Genomic DNA, 20,995 nt, shown 5'->3' on the forward strand with positions numbered 1-20,995 from the left:
TGTTCTTTGAGTGGTACTGGTGGATTTTACATTGTGAGATTTCATTCTGTTTCTTCACTGTGATTATATTCCAAAATCCATATCTATTTTCCTGTGTGCTGGGTGCCATATAGTAGTGGAGGGATCAGAGGTGAATTAGGCTCATGCCCTGAGGCACTGGGGCTGGGTCCTCTGGTGCTGTCAATGGTGTGACTGGTTTTCTTTCTTTCTTTCTTTTTTCTGTTCCTCCAGTTTCTCCTCTGCAGAGATGAGACCCTGCAGGTGGCCAGTGCTCATTGTATAACTGCAGTGCTGGTCCACTCTCCAGTGAAGCATGCCCCAGCCTTTATCCATGCTGACATCCCTGGTAAGGAGACCCTTTAAACTTCTTCTCCAGGGACCCCATGGTTTGACTGGAGCCCTGAGGATCACAGCAGTGGCAGCAGCCCTGTCAGAGGATCTTTGATAACTCACACTGAAGACATAGGGTGGGGACAGGGTCAGCTGTATGTGAAGTAGACTTCATAACTTCTGTATCCTCTTGCTACAGATTTCTTGTATGATCTTGAGTAATTTGCTCTTGATCTTTATGATTTATTTGACTTAGGAGTAAAATCTAGTGTGGGGTGGGGAAAGACCTGCAGATCAGAAAGGTAAAAGGAGCTAATGTTTCTCTAGGACCTGTTAGGAGCCAGGAGATATGCCCTGAAATGCTTGCAAATGTTACCACGTTTAATTCCTCACTTTTTTTGGTGGGGGTACTGGGGATTGAATCCAGGGACATTTAACCAGTAAGATATACCCCCAGCATGTTTTTTAATTAATTAATTAATTATTTTTATTTTTTTGACACCATGGATTTTTTAAATATATTTTTTTAGTTATAGGTGGTCATAATACCTTTATTTTATTTTTATGTGGTGCTGAGGATCAAATCCAGGGCCTCATGCACACTAAGTGAGTGCTCTATCACTGAGCCTCAACCCCAGCCCCATATGCCAGGAATTTTTGATACCAGGGATTGAACCCAGGGGTGCTTAACCACTGAGCAACATCAGTAGTTAATATTTTATTAGAGACAGGGTCTTGCTGACTTGCTTAGGGCCTCTCTAAGTTGCTGAATCTGGGTTTGAACTCACAATCCTCCTGTTCCAGCCTCCTGAGTCACTGGGATTACAGGTGTGTGCCACCGTGTCTGGCTAATTTTATTTTGAGATAGGGTCTCACTAAATTGCTGAGGCTGGCTTTGAACTTGTGATCCTCCTGCCTCAGCTTCCCAGCCACTGAGATTACAGGCATGTGCCACTGCTCCAGGCACATATTCACTTTTATATAGGGAATGTAGGAGTATGGGAATGTAAACCAACTTGAGGGGTTGTAAATGATTATTGAGGGGAAAAGAGGCTAAGAGAAGGGAAATAACTAGTCATTGGCAGAGATAGGATATAAAATCAAGTTCCTCTGACTCTAAGAACTCTTTTTTTTTTTTGGGGGGGGAGGGGTGCTGGGAATTGAACCCAGGGCTTTGTGCTTACAAGGCAAGCACTCTACCGACTGAGCTATCTCCCAAGCCCCCTAAGAACTCTTTATGCATCATACTGCTGCCATCCTGAGAATTAGGAGACTAAGTTCTAGTCCCACCTCTGCCACTAACCATGTTTCTCTCATCTCATTTTCTCCATCTGTTAAAAAAAATGATTTAGATGAGAACCCTGAACACTTTCCAGTTTTATCGGTGAATTGATGACCATGTCTCATGGAGAGGGTGTGTGAACAGAAACAGCATCAGGAGTAGGATGCTGAATACATACAAGGCTCTGGCATCAGTTAAAGATTGTGATCTCACAGCTGTCATTTATTGTTTTTCCCCCCATCCCTGACCAGAATTCCTCTTTGAACATCTTTCCTCATCCAGTGAAATGCTCATCTGGTCCAGCTACAACTGTTTGATACTCCTGGCAGAAGAGCCACTCTTCTTTTCCAAGTGCCACACGGTGTATGGTTGGTAGTGCAGGTCCTGTGTTGGCTCTGGGTTGGGTGGACAGATGTTTGAAGTTGATAGCAGCAGTGTTGGGGAGCTGGCCTCTACCTTGAGGGGATTGCTGAGTCTGAGCATTTCCATTAGCTCAAACTCATTACCAGATTCAGTATGCAAGCATTGATATCCAAATTGTTCTGCTGTTCACTGATTAGCAGAAATATGTTTAGACTCTTCAGCAAGGGAAGGGCCCTCCAATTAGCTGCTAAATGAATTCCTGTTGCATATGAAAGGCAACTCTAAAAAACAATGTTAGTTGGTCTTGGATTTAGTCCCTTACATGCCCCCAATATCTGTCCATCTAGTTAGTCCCTAAATTTTGTTAATTTGTCCTTTCAAAGTTTCTTGAAACTGTCCCCCTTCCATACTAATGATGCTCTCCTGTTGGGACTTTTTATCATCACATCTGGATTTTTAGAGTGGGCACATTCAATCATTCATTTTATACTCTGTCTTCCTAGTCTATGCCAGGCACCAGGCTAGGACCTGGAGATTGGGAAAGGCGTATAACATGGTCCTTATCCCCAGGAAATAGAGATTCGTGAAGAGGCAATTTCATCACAAGCTCATTAGAGCTCTGCTAAAGGGAAGCTCAAGGACTGTGGGAGCTTAGGGAGGTTTACAGCTCTGCCTGAGTGGGTTAGGGAAGGCCTTCTGGAGGAGGAGAGGTTCAAGCTGATTCTCCAAGGAGGAACAGGAATATGTCAAATAGAGAATATGTAGCTCAGTCAGCAGGGATTCACCACCAAGGCCCATGCTGTGGCTTGTACTAAGGTGGGGGAGACAGAGAGGAATCAAATAAAAGTCTGCTCTTGAAGATCTCACAGCGGGTCTCAGACACTCAACCTTATCAGGGTTCCTCCAGCCAGTAGGTGCTGTCTTGAACATGTCACCTCATGGTGGTGAAGGAACTGCAAAGGGCTGATCCCTGACCTCTGTCATGTCATCCTGAATTAGGGATTGAGGCAGTGGTGAGGAGCCTCCAGGGAAGCCTGAAGCTGACCAACACAGAGCTGCACAAGCAGGGCCTGCTACTGTTTGCTGAGATCTTGACTCGGTGAGCAAAGTGGGAGAGCATCGTCCATAGGGGCCAGACTGGGGAAGGAAAAGAGCTCTTATTCCTGGTGGGGACAGCAGTAGGAGTTCACCCATTTGCTTCTCATCTGCCATTCTCCAGGCAGCCGGAGGAGATCAGGCTGTTCACAAGCTCGGCCTTGTGTGGGGATGCCGGCCGTGCCCTCCAAGAGGCAGTGAGTAGCCCTGTGCTGGAGGTGGCTGCTGAGGCCATGAAGGCCACTTCTGCTTTCCTGAGGTGAGAGACCCTGCAAGGCTGAGCTTCCTACCAGCCATGGACCTAGGGGCCTGTCAAGGCCAGGCAGTTTCCAAGGGCGTTTTTTTTTTTTTTTAAATCATATCTTTTTCTTCTGTGTTTGTTTTGTTCTCTTGTTTTTGGAGCTGTCATTTAGATGATGGGAATCTTCGATTGTTTTCTGACAGTTTTTCATCTTTTTACCACTAAGTATTAATTTCTGTGAGATTTTCTTGACTTTTTCTTTCAACACTTATATTGAGTGTTTTATTTTTGACTTCATATTTTTAATTTGGAAGAGCTCTTTCAAATTCATGTTTATTTTATAGTATATTTCACATTTATTTCATGGACATAATTTTTATCTTTCTGGGGAGAATTTTATTGAAATACTCATTTTTTCTTCAGTCTTTATGTTTCTTTTTTTGGTTTTTGTATTGCTTTCACTTGGGAAGCTTTTCTCAGATGTCTCCTGATCTTTGGCTACCTTATTACTCTTGAGGATGAAGCACTAAAAAGCTCAGGGGAAGTTCTGTGTTTGAGTGGGGATTCTCAGCTATGGGTTTCATTAAGGAAGAGTTGGCTGGGACTTTTACTTGGGAGAATCCTGATGTCAGGATCTTAAGGTCTGTCCTCAAAGTGGTCAGGTTACAGAGGAGACTCTTCAGGCTCCTGCTTAGAGGGTTCAGCCAGGGAGTTCTGGGGGCTAAGCGGGGCCTCTCAGCATTCACAGTGTGAGGTTCATTTAATCTACCCATTTTCAGTAAGTACCTTCTATCTGAACAATTCAGAGACTAAATCTCTAGTCTCCTGCCAGGGTTTAGGGAAGATGAGCTGCTTTGTTATGTAGTCTCAGGAAAGGAGTTGGAGTCCATTTGCTTTTAAACAAATTAGTAACCAGTTTTTGTTGTCGTCTGGACTTTATTCCCGCTTCCCTAGTACTTACTGCTACTGATTCCTCTGCCTTTTGAGAGGGTCCTGGAGCAAATAAGATTACTTTTTAGTTTTCCTGCTGCCAGATCAGGATTCTGCTTTCATAGAGCTGCCAAGGCATTTACTTTCAGAGTGTTACATTCTCACACCTTCTGTATTTTCTTTGTTGCTTGAGAAAAAAAAAGCCCTTTACTTTCATTTTGGTAAGGACTAGCACAGGTAACTGTACCTGTTGGCTCCAACATCTTTGTCTAGAAGCTGGTAACTCTTTTTTTTTTTGTGGTGCTGGAGATTGAACTGAGGGCCTTGTGCTTGAAAGGCAAATACTCTACCAACTGAGCTATATCCCCAGCCCCAGAAGCTAGCAACTCTTGAACACCCTCTAGCCCTGGTTCTCTTGCTGTTGCTTCTCCTCAACTCCTCTTATTCACTCACAGAGCTTCAGCTACTAGCTCTATGCTCATGATACCCAGATCTATGGTTCTGGTCTAACATGGCTGTGTTGGTTTTCAGTTATCACAAATTACCATAAACCTGGGGCCTTAACACAACAGAAATGTATGCTCTCATGGTTCTGGAGGCCAGAAGTCCGAAATAAATACAACTAGGCTGAAATCAGTGTGTCAGTAAGGCTGCACTCACGTTAGAGGCTCTGAGGGAGAGTCCTTCCTTGCCTCTTATGCTGCTGATGGCTCCAAGGGTTCCTTGGCTTGTGGCCACATTACTGCATTGTGATCACCTTGCCTTCTCCTCTGTGTGTGTGTCTGATTGCCCTCTGCCTCTCTTTTATGAGGATACTTGTGACAACGTTTAGGGCCCACCTGGATAATTTTCTCATCTAAAAATTCTTAATTCTATCTGTAAAGCTTTGCCTAGAAAATAACATTCACAAGTTTTGGGATTAGGACCTGACACCTTTGGGTACTACTCAAATCCCATTACAGCATTTTCCTGGGTTTCAGACTACATTCCCAACCTCCTGATGCCTTTTTCCAGAAACTTCAAATTCAATCTGCTTATGCCACCAGGAGATAGAGGAAAAATACTCAATTTTCAATTTTTAGAATTAGATTTGAGTCCTTGGCTCCACAGTTAATACTCAGTCACTTCTTGCTCACTCCTGTGGCCTTTCAGTTTCTTGAACACATCAAACTTATTTCTGCTCTAGGACATTTCTACTAATTGTTCTCTGTACCTGAAATATTCTTCCCTTAAATCTTCACGAGACTGGCTTCTGCCTATTCTTCAAACCTTATTTAGAATGTCTTTCCCTCTCTGACCTATCAGGCTGCTCTAGCACCTACCCAATACTTGGGAGTTCTTGTTTACTCATTTTTTTTTTCAATTTTTATAAGTTGTAGGTGGACACAATACCCTCATTTTATTTCTGTGTGGTGCTGAGGATTGAACCCAGGGTCTCATGCATGCCAGGCAAGCATTCTGCCACTAGGCCACAACCCCAGCCCTACTCATTCGTTTTATATTCCCCCTCCTAAAATATAAGCCTGTCGATGTCAAGGATTTTGTCATTTTTTCCCATTTTTAGATCTCTCATTTCTAATAGGTAATAAATATATGAATAAGGGTGTCAAAATGGATGGTGAGATTAAGAGGTTATAGGGCCAAGATGGGAAATTATTTCATAGAAAGATGGTAAAATCTTGACAAAAAGCAACTAAGGATACCTATATTTATTTGTTACATTGATTTCTTGACTTTTATTTTGTCTTCATGTTTTTCTCTTTTACTTTTCTAACAAACTAATACATTTAAGTAATAAAAATTAAAAAAGTACAGAGGGTTTGTCCCAAGAAGGCCTAAGAAGTTCACAGAGAGAGGGACCTCAACTCAGGATGAGTGGGGTTCTTGCCAGACATCACAGAAACAAATTTAAGGGTATGTCAGAGACATAGATTTATATAGAAAAGCAGAGACACATACAAGGAAGAATTCAGGCCATCTTGAAAGTGAGAGATGCTTTTGGGGTTCTCGGTCTGTTTTGTTTAAAGGAGACTTGGTGAGGGCTGGGCATGGGAAAAGTATGTGGGGGTGATGTCAGTCTGGTGATCATGAGATGTTTTATGTTGGTCTGGCAATTCTCAGGATCCTTAGGCTGAGGGGGTCTCCATTATCTGATCAGTAGACAATATTGGAAAGTACTTTAGTTATAGGTTTCTTAAAATATTGTATTTCTCTTCACTTAATGCATTTATTGTATGGGATTATTAACAGTGCACAAGGTAATTTTCATAAGTGAGTAAATTTATGGTAACTCTAAGATTTGCAGACTTCTCAGAAATTTAGGAGTGACAGGCCTGGGAAAGAAAACTAACTTGGGGAGTGACAAACATTTCCTTTTGTCTCTTTTTATTTGTCTATTCTGCCTCAGGTTTATAATGAAAAGGAATAGCTCTCTAATTCTCTCTTAAAGAAGACTAAAGAAGTCCTAAAAAAGACTGATTTAAACTCACATTGGTTTAGTTCTGGTTATTATCTCCCTAAATCTAAACAATATACTTATAAAACTGTTTCTTTGTCACTTTAAGATATTATTTGTTGACTTTCCAGTACCAAAGATCAAGGTTAAGTAGCTTTTTTTTTTTTTTTTTTTTTTTTTTGCCTTCTCTATGGCTTGGCATTTTTGCTAGTTAATATTTTATGTTGTCAAGTCTTTAAATAATGTACTAAAAGCTTGTATTTCCTGTTCCCTCAGCTTAAGGCAGTGTCTCTGGGCTTCCATTCTTTAGCACACCCCAACTTCCATTCCCCTCTTCTCCCTCCTTTCTACTTCTCAAGGTCAGTCAGCCCTACTTTTCATTTTACCTTGTAAAGGTTGTTATTATTTATAGTCTATAATATTTAAGTCTTTGTGATTTGACTCCCCCTTGGTTCTAAATATTGAAATGAAAAAACAGCATTTATATTCCAATGACTTCAGTATGTCTCCCTTCCCCCTTTGTCCTCCCCTGGATTTGACTCTCTAAATCCGGGGGTGTTAATCCAGGGTATGTGAAATGTGTAAGCCAGCTGGGTACCAAAGGTGCAGAATGAGAACAGAGTCAGTCAAAGGTTCCCATGAAGAGTTGGCACTCTTTCAGGAGGTGGGTACAAAGGGGACCAGAGGCACCTTTCAGGTGAGCTGTGCTAGGAGAGATGAGGGAGATGTAGGTTTGTGGAAGGACGGGTTAGCAGAAGCAGGATAGGGATTACTGAGGGTACAGAAACCAGTTCAGCCAGGACCTTATAAGAAGGGGGTTAGTGCCGGAAGAAACTGGAAAGCTGGTTGAGGCAGAATTGTGGAGAGAGATAGGGAAGGATGGGCTGTAATCCTTGAGTGATTTTACTTTTTTTTTTTTTTTTTTTTTTTTTTAGATACTGGAGACTGAACCCAGGATCACTGAGCTACACCTTTTTATTTTTCATTTTGAGACAGGGTCTTACTAAGTTGCTAAGGCAGGCCTCAAACTTGATATCCTCCTGCCTCGGCCTCTAGAGCAGCTGGGATTCTAGGTGTGCACCTTTGTGCCCAGACAGGATGACTTTATTTTTGACTTTAACTTCCCAGAATGTTTACTGAGGTGGTTTCTCTGAGGTATTGTGGTTCAGGGGATCTCTGGGAAACACAAGTAAAAGGAAGAATGAGGGGTTAAAACTGCTGAAAAATATTTAAGTATAATGGAACCAGGGTTTAAGTATAATGGAACCATTATAGGATAGGAACTAAGAGCTTCCAAGCTAGGCTCATTGGCATGCACTTATAATTCCATCTACTGAGGAGGCTGAAGCAGGGGGAGCAATTGAGCCCAGGAATTCAAGATCAGCCAGTGAGACCCTGTCTTCAAAAGAGAGAGAGAGAGAGAAAGAGGGAGGGAGAGAGAGAGAGAGATTGATTGAGATTTAGAGCTTCCAGAAATGAAGAAGGAAAGGGATAGTCAAGCCTAAACTATATACAGTTGACCGAGACACTAATCTTAACCTATTAGAAGACTCAACAGATCACTCTTAGTGTTCAGAAAGGACTCAGAGAGGGATCACAGATGATAGATTAGAGGAAGAGTGCATTTTCCAGGCGCTCCATGACTCAGGATTCAAACACTAGGAGTACTGCTTTTCAGCAAATAACATTCTTGAATCTAGACCCTGAAATTCCATTTGAAATCTCCCCAAAGAGTCCAGTGTAGTGGGGCATGCATGTAATCCCAGTCACTTGGGGCAGGAGGATCACAAGTCCGAGGTCAGCCTCAGCAACTTACCAAGACCCTGTCTCAAAATAAAAAATAAAAAAAGATGTGGGTATAGCTCAGTGGTTCATTCTCTAGGACTGGAAAAAAAAAATCTCCTAAAAGACAGTATCAGCCCTCAGAAATGAAACATGCATTTTACACATACTCATGGGGACATGAACAGGCTCAGACAAGAGTTGGGTCATGTTGGCCTTGTATAGCAATCCCAATTGGCAATGCCTTGCTGTGTCTGAGACTGGGCAGGAGGAACCCATCATTACCATGATGAACAGTCATCCATCTCTTGCCAGAAGCACAAAGTCCTGAATGATTTTGACTTCCCAGTTCACAGATTTATTCACGTGACTTTTTCTCCAGACTCTAAACACCTATTGACTCAGACATTACCTTCAGAGTCAAACCTTGGTTATTGACTAAGAAAAGCAGAAAGTAATGGCCATTGTTAGAACCAACACTCAAAACAACCCCATCTACCCGATTCCTGTGGACCCACAGAAAAATGACCCAAGTCAGTCTGTTAGACAGGATGTTCTGTGTCGCTCCCGCCAGCAAGAACGACCCGGAGACGTGATGGATGGCAAACTTCCCTATTAACAGCTTTTTCTTCTTTTTTATTTTTCTTCCCTTTCTGGGAAGTTATTGTCACTTATATAGGTTATATCAACTAATTAGAATATTCACGATATGTGGGGAAAAGATAGACGTATATGGGTATAACTTGAAGCACCTAAGAATCACGCAAGAATCATGCAGAGGCCTTGACCAATTACTGAGACTTCCTCAAGGTGAAGTTAGTTGTATACGTGCAGAATAGCAGTTTTTCAACCTCACTGGCAGCTTGCCAGGCGCCATCTTGGCCAGGCTCCACCTAGGGCCAGGGGTCCGGCCGAAACCCCGACAGTTCCCCCTTTTTTCTTTTAAAAGAAAAGCTCGGGACCAAGCCTGTCTTAGGCGGAGTGGTCAACTACCGTCCTTACCCGTCATCGGATAACTGTAGAGCATGCTACAGCTCCTGTCTTAGGTTGGTACGGCATTACCTACTACCTTACCCGTCTGGTCAATGGTCCAGCCTCGCGAGCCACACTTGTGGGGAGCTGCCGGCCTCTAGGGCAGCCATGGCCTGATGGAAGATGATACGATCTCTCGCTTGACTCTGGTGCACACGCATGATAGTGCGTGAGAGGAAGATAACAGCAATGATCATAAGCATGCATAATGCTCCCATACCAGCCCATTGCTTAATAAAACTGAAAGAGGAGGATAACCAATTTAACACTTCAGACATTGGAGCTACATCAACTCTAGTAGCATTAAGGCTAACAATTTGAGATCTAAGAATAGCAGTAAGATTATCAAATTCGTAAGACCAGTTTGTTTGTAGCTGAGCAGACAAGATTCTAGACAAGTTTGCTGCATAGCTGAAGTTATGGTAAGCTACAGGTGTAACACACAGTCCCCTTAGGTGATAAATGCATCCTACGCTTAACAGTTCCTGCAAAATGTCCATTTGTTCTTGAAGTAAGTCCACTCGCTGGTTCATAAGGAGTATGCCTGCTGTTAGATGTTGGTTTAGGGTCTCTTTAGTCTGTAAGGCTGCAGCTATATTTTCGGCCAAGTGATTGACTGCTGTTGCTGTAGGTATGGCAGTTGCTAGTGCTGCTGTTGCAGAAACCACTATTGCAGTGACCATAGCCGCTGTGATGTCAAATTCTCTCCTGTTTCTTGATAGTAACACTGGCAATTTTGCATCTGTAAGAGAGACTGGGACTGGTAGGAAGGTAGGAACACACATTAAGTCTGCCAGCAGGAACCTAGAAGCATTTTAGCACAAATCTAAAGTACAATTGAAAGAAGCAGTTGTTTTGTTACATAGTTGAACTGTTCCTCCTAAGAGACTAAAAAGAGGTAGTAAGTTAGTTTATTCCATGGAAACACACAAACTGAGCCACAGCTCCAGTAAAGCACCGAGTTACCCTTATTACCCAGAGTTAAAAAACCCCAAACAAAGAGACAAAGAGAAAGTTTATCTTTAGGGGACCTGAAGGTCTCCTCTATTCCCCCTTTTTGTTTATAAAGAACATTTTTGAGGGTGAGATGTGTATGTTCAACAATACCTTGTTTTTGTGGGTTATAAGGTACATCTGTGGTTAGAGTTATTTTAATTTTAGTGAGGAATTGGTTCTTACCAATTTTAGTTTTTAAAGAAAAATTTAGACTTTATAACGTAGTACAATCTTTAACAGTTGTTTAACCATAATTGTATAAACCCCTATTTTTAAGACAATTGTTCTAAAGAATAAAACTTAAGAGACACAAAGTTAAGAGTAAATTAGTGTTTCTAAGAAATCCTTGTCATTTTACCATGTCATTTTACCCTATAGATTGAACTTTGGCTTATATCAGAACATTAGTATTTTACCTTAGGAAAAACCTTAAATAGCTTTAGCTGTTTTACATACACACAACCAACTTAGTTACACACAGACTTGTTGAAACTTGCCCTTTGTTACACACAGACTTTTTATCCAGAAACATTTTCTTTTACCTTTTACTAAATATATTTTTATACCCAGAACCTTTTATTTATTTATTTATTTATTTTTATCTGTTGACACCTTTTTGTTCACATTTTGAAACAACTCTTATGAAATTTCTGAATTTAGATAAATCACCCTATTTTAATAAGATTAAATATTTTGTTGTTTATAGTACCCTTAATTGAAACACAGTTGAAACTTTTGGGACCCTTTATATATAGAATTCCACTTGTTAGGACATAACTTCTAATAACCTTGTTTTTAGTTTAGTGATGACACAAAGCAATTTTAAACCCTTTTATTTACCATCCTATGAAAACACCAATAATGTTTAAGTATGATACCCCATGGAATTTGAGGAGTTAAAAGTACTTGATGTTATTTAACAATTAGCATTTTAACTTTGTAAATTAACCAGACGTCTCTACAAACACATTTGAGTAATCCCATACATGTTAACTCCAATTTATTTATTTTATAAAAACCAAGATATCAGACAAGTGTCCTGAACAGGATCTGCTGCCTCTTTCCTGTTGAAGAAAAGTCCTAGAAGCAATTGATATTAGACATTGTTTAACATTAACATTTCATTAGTTTGACCACCTGGAAACTTGCAAGTTATTTTTAAAAATATTTTACTTTTATTAGTTTACCCAATTTAAATTGAACCTTTTTAAATCATGTGAATAAAAGTATTTGGATCCATTTTTAAATTTTAATTTTAAGAGCTCTCAGTTTTGATGCAGATAAGACATAACACCAGACAGTACGACATACAAATAACACAAAATCAAAGGCCTTGTAATTTATAGGTAAATGTTCATTGCAATGAAACAGCTGTTTAAAAAACTTCAGTTGAATAAAAAATAGAACTGATCAAAAATAAAATCATTAACCTAGGTATGTAGGATCAAAATTATGAGCTCAAAAATACAGCATTAAAGAAAAAACAAAACAAGAATCCTGAAGAATAAGTTAGTTTTTTGTAGCGGCCCAGGAGTTAAAACGGACACTTTTTTTTTTTTTTTTTTTTTCTTCTTTTCTTCTTATCTTTAGGTTACCCCCCTTTTCTCCTTGAGACGCTGTAGTTACATTTCAATGTGGCAGGGGGAGGGAGGATCACCCAGGACTTTTTAACCCCTTTTTTGCCTGGTTGAGAAATCAGGTTAGGTTTGAATGCAGAAAATCAGAAAACATTATTTTTTACTACTTTTAAGGAATGGAGCTGCTGAGCTCTCTGCCTAGGGGGACCCTCCCCTAAACTGATTTTTCTCTTTGTGCTCTGTTTGTGGTTTTATTTGTACTTTCTCCCTTTTTTTTTTTTTTTTTTTTTTTTTTTTTTTTTTTTTTTTTTCACTGCGCCACTGCATATTTTTGTAAGCTCAACTCTTTTGAGTAACTCTTTTTTTTTGTAACGCCTTTTTTTTGTCTTCTAGCTGCTGCCCTATGCCCTCCAATTCCCTTAATGCCTGTTGACTAATTGAACCAGCTTGAGAACACTTTGTTTCTTTACTAATTTTATTTAACTCCATCTCTGAGAGTCCCTCTTCGCTCTCATCAGAATCTGACTGAGCGCTAACAGAGCCCTTTTGTGACTCTTCTTTTACCTTTTCTAACACTTCCTCTCCCTGCGCAACTGCCTTTTGTAAAGCCTCCCGAGGGGAACGCAAACAAGTTCTGACTAATGACCAAACTGCTAACGTCCCTGGGAGCGTTACCGGACAGCGCTTTAAATCTTCCCCCGGGTGTTCCCACTGTGGGATAATTAACAATCCTTCTTCCAGAAACCAAGGTGAAATCTCCTCTACCTGCTTTAAAAATGCCCAAGCAGTTTGTCTTTAAGGAAGTGCCGTTAGCTTTAAGAATTTCTTTCAAGGGACCTTCCATTCTACATCTAGCAACCTCGTTCCCCATTTTTTGAGGAAACTTTCACCTCTCGTTCCTAGGAACTTTATCACAATCACAATATTATCGTCTCTAGGAAACCTCCCTGTCCACTGACAGATCTGGGTGCACACTTTCACCGATCCGTTGCTCACCTCACTCACCTCTCCGCGGCACGTAAGATTCCCGGGGTTCAGCACCACTTGTCGCTCCCGCCAGCAAGAACGACCCGGAGACGTGATGGATGGCAAACTTCCCTATTAACAGCTTTTTCTTCTTTTTTATTTTTCTTCCCTTTCTGGGAAGTTATTGTCACTTATATAGGTTATATCAACTAATTAGAATATTCACGATATGTGGGGAAAAGATAGACGTATATGGGTATAACTTGAAGCACCTAAGAATCACGCAAGAATCATGCAGAGGCCTTGACCAATTACTGAGACTTCCTCAAGGTGAAGTTAGTTGTATACGTGCAGAATAGCAGTTTTTCAACCTCACTGGCAGCTTGCCAGGCGCCATCTTGGCCAGGCTCCACCTAGGGCCAGGGGTCCGGCCGAAACCCCGACAGTTCTGTGCATGTGCTTTGGCCCCTCAGAGGAAACTGATTGCCAGCACCAGTAAGAACCAGCTTAATAGCAACACCATGTGCCTGACAGAGATCAGCAAACACTCTAGAACCATTTAAGGAACACCAAGAATAGGTATAATGCAATCAGCCTTCACCCATCTGGATACTTCATTGTAGTAAGGTTTGCTGACAAACCAAACCTTATGAATCTACTTACAGATGAAATACTTCTGTCAAATATCTCAGTGTCAGAAGATTAAGAGAGGTAAAAACTGCTGAAGATAAAGGTCCAGTTTCTTAGAAAGCCAGGGTTGAAATATCAAGAACTAACCTGCTGAGGTGGGACTAAAGCCTGTCTTACGGAACTATAGTAGCTCAAAAAAATGCAACATTTCTTCCATCAAACTTACAATAAAGTGTGTAGTTCCAAAATATTTCATTGAATCTAAAACTTTGTGGGAGCCCACTGATAATAAGTCTGCTCTGTGATCATGGAGTCTTAACAAATATTGAAAAAGAGAATCTCAAGCTGGGTGTGGTCACACATGTCTATAACAATCCCAGTGACTCAGAAGGCTGAGGCAGGAATATTGAAGGTTTGAGGCTAGCCTGGGCAATTTAGGCCCTAAGAAGCCTAGAGAGACCGTGTCTCAAAACAAAAAATAAAAAGGGGTGAGGATGTAGCTCAGTGGTAAAGCATCCTGGGTTCAGTCTTCAGTATGAGAAAGAGAGAAAGAAAAGGAAAGAAAGAAAAAAAACAAAAAAAGGAAGGAAGAAAGAAAGAAAGAAAAGAAATCATAATGTGCATCGCAGATGGATGGTGAGGAGATTGAGGATCTCGGAATTGGCCAAATTATGCTCTGGGCATGTGTGAATATATCACAATGAATTCCACATTTATGTATAACTATAACGCACCAATTTTAAAAAATGTTAATAAATAAAAAGACCAATAGAGAAGAGGACAGAGATCAGGGAGAGGGAGGAGGAAAGGGAAAGGGAAGTATTGGGGATTGAGAATGAGCATACATACCTTTATGAATATGTCACAATGAACACCACTATTAGGTGATTTTTTTTTTTTTTTTTTCAGTACTGGGGATTGAACTCAGGGCCTGTGCTTGCAAGACAAGCACTCTACCAACTGAGCTATATCCCCAGCCCTTCCCCACTATTATGTATAGCAATAATGCATTAATAAAAATGTTAAAATAGAAACAAAAAGGACCCAGGGATGAGGTGTAGCAGGTTTTCCTTATTTTATTATTTTTACTTTATTATTTTAGTTACTTTATTGAATTGACTAGCATCTCCCCAATATCATGTCTGTCCAGAAGCTGTGAATATGCCTTATTTGAAAATACGGCCTTTTGTAGATATTATTGAGTTAAGGCTACACAGCAGGGGCTCTATATGCCATGACTAGTGCTTTATAAGGATAGGGGGATTTGGACATACAGTGACACAGACATACACAGAGGGAAGAGCTTCATATGAAGGCAGAGGCAGAAATTAGAACCATTCAGCTATAAGCCAAGGAATGCCAAGTATTTCTGACAACCACCAGAAGCTAATAAGAGGATTGTTCCTAGGACCTTTTAGAGGGAGCATGACCCTGCTGACAGCTCGATTTTAGATTTCTAGCCTCCAGATCTGTAAGAGAATAAACTTCTATTGTTTGAATCCACCCAGTTTGTAATAATTTATTATAGTAGCCCTAGGCAACCAATAATCCAATCAAATAGCCACCAATTTATGTGACTTTTTTTATTAAATTTTTTTTTTAAATTTTGAGACAGAGTCTTGCCAAGTTGCCAAGGGTGGCCTCCCAACTCAAGATTCTCATGCCTCAGCCTCCTGAGTATCTGGGATTATAGACGTGTACCCCTGCACCCAGCTAACCTCTTTTTATTTTTTGCAGTGTTGGGGATTGAATAACTTCTTTATTTAGCATCAATTTGTAATGCATCTAGCTCTGTTTAAGTAAAGTGGCCTCTTTGCACTTATAATTAGACTAGTCAATGACTTTTGCCTCCTTTTGAGTCTATAAAATATGAGGGCTCAAATAGATCCTAAGTGTTACTCATCCACATTTACCCCATACTCATGATGATTGAATTTCCTAAAGTGGTTTTCTAGTCTTTGCTTATAATCTCACAGAATGGGGAACTCATTCGTCCTGTTAGCACAAAAAGACTGGGAAGGATGCAGACCTCACGAATCATCTCAGCCGTTTATTCAGGAACAAAGTTCACACCAGTACAGGGGATGCAGGAATAAAATGGTGCCAGTGGACCCACTTTCCTTGTGGAAAATGAGCCACCAAACAAAGAAAGGGACTGGGTTTATATAGGTTATTTTGGGGGGTGGTCTAGTGAGCATATCAGTTTTTCTTGGGCACTCAAGATTTTGGGGATAGTTCTATTAATCAGTGAAAGTGTCAGTTTGAGAGCTTAGGAATTTAACCTTCAAGGGTCTGCAGACAGCATCTGGAGAGAATCTTTTTTTGAAGGGTATTACTGCCTTTTAGAAACTGTCACTCTAGGGGTAATAAAACACTTTCTTCCTGTCTGCAGTTGGCATCTGGAAAATCTTTGTCTTGGGATATGAAGGCTGTCCATGTACGGCCTTCTTTTTCACTCCCTTTTCCCAGTCCACATTGTCTTGGAGACTTTTCATTTTCCATATCTAAAAGCTCCCTCTCCCTCTACAGAGTTTCAACTCTAGAAATACTGAAATATAATCTGGGTCCTGATAACTTATACTTATCGATCCTGGCTTTTGCCAGGAATAAGGTTGGTCTGATTTCCCAGGAGAGCTTATCACTTACTTGATAGCAGTGGCTATTGCATCCATTGATGCACATTCTAAAGAGTCCTCGGGAGTGTTGCTTTTACCAGGAGGCCCTTTGAGGTGAGAAAATACTGTGTCCTCAATAACAATAATAATAACTGTGACTAGTATTGGTAAGAACTTGCTATGCATTGAGACTGTGCTAAATGTTTGACATATGTTAGTTAATTTGATCCTCAGAATCTTTCTATGAGGAGAATACTGTTCACCCTCATTTCACAGATGAGGAAACGGATGAGTAGAGAGGGTAGCAATGTGCACAGTCATGCAGCTACAAAAGGATTTGGCCAGGACTTTTATCAGATAAGACCCCATGTTTTGAATCACTACATTGTCTCCTTTGGCTCGAGAGCCTGGAGGGATCTTGGGAGTTCCTTACCTCCTCCTGAGCCTGCTTTTTTCTCTCTGGATGCAGGAAGGACCATCAGAGTGCCCCACCTGTGCAGTACCGGACCCTGCGGGCCTTGCTGGAAGCCATGTTGAGCCGTTGCTCCGAGTTTTCCCAGACCCCATTGAATAGGAGGCTTCTGGTCAGTGTACTGAAGCCTTCTTCTTCTCAAGCTCCTGCTACAATGTGTTCTTAGAAAGATAATTAGTACATTGCCTTATCTTTGCTATTTTATAGTTTTTTTCTCATGTGCACACACCTATAATGAGATGTTATTTTTTTCCCTAATGGCAGTACTGTGAGGTTTAAGTGTTACTATCTCCATTTTTATAAATCAAACAAACCCCTGAAGCCACAAGGATCCAAAATTTAACAAGTACCTGAACCTGCTTAGTAAATACCAGGGTTTTTGTAGCCAAACCTATTTTGTTTATTTATATCTTCCAAGCAGATATGGAAACATGCTCAGAAAATTATTTAAGGTTAGATTTGTTAGAATTTTTGCAATCTGACCAATGTTCATTATATTATAATTGTTGGCTTTTTTTTTTTTTTTCTCTTGATACTGGTAATTGAACCCAGGGGTGCTTTGCTATTGAGCTACATTCGCAGCACTTTTTATGTTTTATTTTGAGAGAGGGTCTCACTCAGTTGCCCAAGCTAGCCTTGAACTTGTGATCTTTCAGCCTTAGCCTTCAGAGTAGTTGGGGTCACAGGCACATGCCACTGTGCCTGGCTGTTGGCTTTTTTGTTGTCCTTTGTTCCTATGAACCCTGTGTTCATAGAGATACTGTTAGATTTGTAAGGATATAGTGAAGATCCCCTGGAAAGTTAGGTGTATGTGAATGGCAGACTACACTTTAAAAAGAGGAGGTCTGGGGTCATGCATGCATAGACTAGGCCACAGTGGTTACCTGACCCATAGGTTCCTCTCTTCTCACCTCAGGGCCATTCCTGCAGTAGAGATTCAGAGAAGGCCATTCTTCGAAGGGGAAAATTCCTCCTGAGCACTCTGGAGGGATTTAGAAATGCCTGCAGGTGAGGAACACTCTGTGGTCTGAGGCAATAGCACAGAGGGTAGGGGAGGTTAGGGGTGGGAGGGATTCAAAGGACGAAGTTCTAGAAACACTTGATTTCTGATGCTCTACTGCATGCTGAGAAGAGTGGCTGGGGCTGGGGGTGTGTGGAGGAGGTTTGACAGATAGGTAGGATAGGAAGTTTCTTAGAATGTTTCAAGATTTCCTTCCTGGTGAAGCCTTTGTTACTGTGCCATGAGATTGTGTCAGTCACATTCCTTCCTCCCCCAACTGGCCTAGAACTGTAGCTGTTCATTGATTACAGTTTACATGAATAGGTGTTGCTTGTATCTGCTGTGTGCCAGGCCTGATGCCAGCCAGAGCGGGTGGAAGCATTAATCAGAATGACTCCTGCCTGCAAGGAGCTTACAGTCTCTGGGGGAAGAGGCAGCTTTAGTATGTAAATGGAATTTGTTAGGTTGGCAAGAATTCAGGGAAGGTATTCCAGATAGGGAAGGTGTTCCAGGTAGATAGCACAGGAAAAGGCAGAGATGTGCAATAGCACATAGTGTGAGATGCTCGGGAGGTCCACATAGTGGGGTAGAGGAGTCACGTATAATGGGCAGCAGGAAGCTGCAGGGATAGTCAAGAACCTGGTCACTTAGAGCTCTTAAATTTTCCCCAGATCTAATGTTGGGGTACTTTCCCTGGATCCTGAGTTCAGGTATCTGCCAGGAGGGTGCTTCTAACTCTTATGGTAGTAGACATGCTTATATATTGATTTCTCAGGTTGGCTATGGAATTCCAGGGTGAGCCTTTTGCCCAGGAGAATCCCTTCACAGCTCCCAGTGCCAAGAAGGAAGACACCTTGGAGGACTTCTCAGAATTTCTTCTCAATGCCTGTGACTCTCTGTGTATCCCTATGGTGATGGTGGGTTCCCCTGAGCCACAGGCTGCATGAAGCCTGGGGAACAGAAGAATGTGAGGGCAAGCCAGGCCTGGCCTTGAAGAGCTTCATTTGAAGCTGACTTGAGACTGAGATGGTAGGAAGAGTAGGACCCAGAGCTGTAGACTGAGGTCACCTGGAGTCCTCTCCTGCTGGAGGCTTGGGCATCTGGTGAGCCTGTGAAGTTCCTGTCAGTCAGGAAAAGGCAGGCACCTACTAGACACCTACTGGGAACAGTAGGTGGCAGCAAGGAGGTACCCCTGACTTTGTGGGCAAGAGCTTCTTTTTCTTGAAGTAAACATTGAGTGGTACCCCCAATCCGCTGTGTTCATGAAAGCTAATAGTAATGCATTACCAGCAAGACGGGCAATTCAAGTCAGTTTCTCATCTGTTTTTCCTTTGCCTAGATTTGTGAAGTATAGAGCTAGACCTAGAAGCTCATGATAGTATTATTATGTTATTCCTGCTCTCTACTTTTCTGTATTTTATACATTTCTTTAAGGAACACATATTACTTTTATAATAATATTTTTTAAAACTTGGTTTAAAAACTAAAGGAATAATGTGTACAAGAACAACGCGTCTGAAGCCTAGCTGTTCACACATAAGAAACTGATACCCAGAGAGGGGAGGAGGTGACTGACCCAGGGCACACAGGGGCAACTCTGTACAGAACTTGAACTAGAACCCAAGTTTCTTTGCTCTTAATCCATAGCTACCTGTCAGGCTGCCTCATGGCTCTGTTCAAGGATCACATGAATGATAGTAGTTTGTAAACCACATGAATGAAGGTAGTTTGTAAACTATCATATTATTGCTGTTATTATTATTATTATAGTAATAGAAACATGAATGCCACTCTATGGTTTAGGGAACACTTTTTTAAAATATGTATTTTTTAGTTATAGATGGGCACAATATATTTATTTATTTTTATGTGATGCTGAGGATCAAACCCAGTTCCTGACACATGCTAGGCAAGCCCTCTACCACTGAGCCACAGCCCCAACCTCTAGAGAGCACTTTTTACATGTTAGCTCACATTTGTTTCTGGGAAGTGGATTTTTTGTTATTTTCATAACACTATTTTGTGAACAGAGAGAGGCCCCCCGAAGGTGAAGTATCTGGTACAACCTATTAAGTGGCAGACCTAGGCCTTCGGTGTAGGTCTGTGACTTCAGAGTCCATAGCTTTCCTTATGCCCTTCAGATGAAAGGGGTTAGGCTGCTGTTGCTAGATTTGATGTCAGTTTTTGCAGATGCTCTTCCTTCTTCAGAGGCTCAGGACTGGTGTACTTTGTTCTCCCTTCTGGTCCTTTCAGAGGCACTTGGAACAGGCCACCCACCCAGCCTTGATGGAAGTTTTCCTCTCGATTCTGCATAGCCTCTTTATCATCGTTCCCCACATGAAGAAAAAGTTTTCCAAGAAGCTCGGTAGGCAACAGGCCCACGTGGAAGTTGGGAGGGAGGGAGGCAGTGCAGGTAGCTACTCAGAGTACTCAGAGCATACGCTGTGGGATGGACATTTATGTATTTGTCGATATCTACATATTCATTCTCTGTCCAGTGTTGATCGAGAGGAAATATGCAGCAGTCAAAGCCATTTAAGGTAGTTCAATTTATTGATCCTTCTCTCTACTGAAGTCCAGGAAGCTCAGTGCCTACTATACACCCCCTTCCCCATTCCTCTCAAGACTCCATATCCCTGGGACTTCACATGTTGTTTGTCTGACTCCTAATCACTGAACACCAGAGCACCCCTATTGTGACAACTAAAAAAGGTCCCTGCGTAGTTCCAAGTGTCTTCAAGGAGAGCAGTAGCGCTCTGTGAAAGCCGCTTTCAAGCTGTCCACTGACAGTCCTTCCTAAGATTGAGCCAAGTGACTTTTGATGCCTTCAGCCTTCTCCAGGCCTTCTTGGGCCCTTTTCTTTTCTTCTCTTACTAGTCATTTTTTCTTTCTCAAGTATAGACCTCCCTTTCCTGTTTCTTCAGTTTTTGTCCTAAATTTCCTCAGTCTGAAGAATAAACTCAAGAATCAGAGTCTCCTTCATCCTTTCTAGAAAGTGGTGACAATGAGCTTGGCGTAGTGGCACAGGCCTGTAATCCCAACTACTTGGGAAGCTGAGGCAGGAAGATCACAAATTCAAGACCAGCCTGGGCAACTTAATGAGACCCTGAGACCCTGTTTCAAAATATAATAGAAAGGGCTGGGATGTAGCTCAGTGGTAGACCCTGGGTTTAATTCCCTGTACTGAAAAAAAAAAAAAAGAAAAGAAAAGAAAAGAAAGTGGTGGCAA

The 20,995-nt window shown here is 41.4% G+C and overlaps 1 protein-coding gene across 1 annotated transcript in view; it reads left to right on the forward strand.

The window, feature by feature from the left end:
- Window positions 1-20,995, forward strand: part of Mei1 (meiotic double-stranded break formation protein 1) — a 77,741-nt gene that overhangs the window by 23,856 nt on the left and 32,890 nt on the right. The window contains exons 8-15 of the mRNA XM_047550958.1: window positions 232-346; window positions 1,864-1,980; window positions 2,975-3,074; window positions 3,195-3,329; window positions 16,764-16,878; window positions 17,683-17,774; window positions 18,542-18,683; window positions 20,020-20,131. Coding sequence (XP_047406914.1) covers window positions 232-346; window positions 1,864-1,980; window positions 2,975-3,074; window positions 3,195-3,329; window positions 16,764-16,878; window positions 17,683-17,774; window positions 18,542-18,683; window positions 20,020-20,131 — 928 coding nt within the window. The remainder of the gene's footprint in view (window positions 1-231; window positions 347-1,863; window positions 1,981-2,974; window positions 3,075-3,194; window positions 3,330-16,763; window positions 16,879-17,682; window positions 17,775-18,541; window positions 18,684-20,019; window positions 20,132-20,995) is intronic.

Source organism: Sciurus carolinensis, chromosome 4 (genome assembly GCF_902686445.1).
Source record: "Sciurus carolinensis chromosome 4, mSciCar1.2, whole genome shotgun sequence".
Classification (NCBI taxonomy): Eukaryota; Metazoa; Chordata; class Mammalia; order Rodentia; family Sciuridae; genus Sciurus; species Sciurus carolinensis.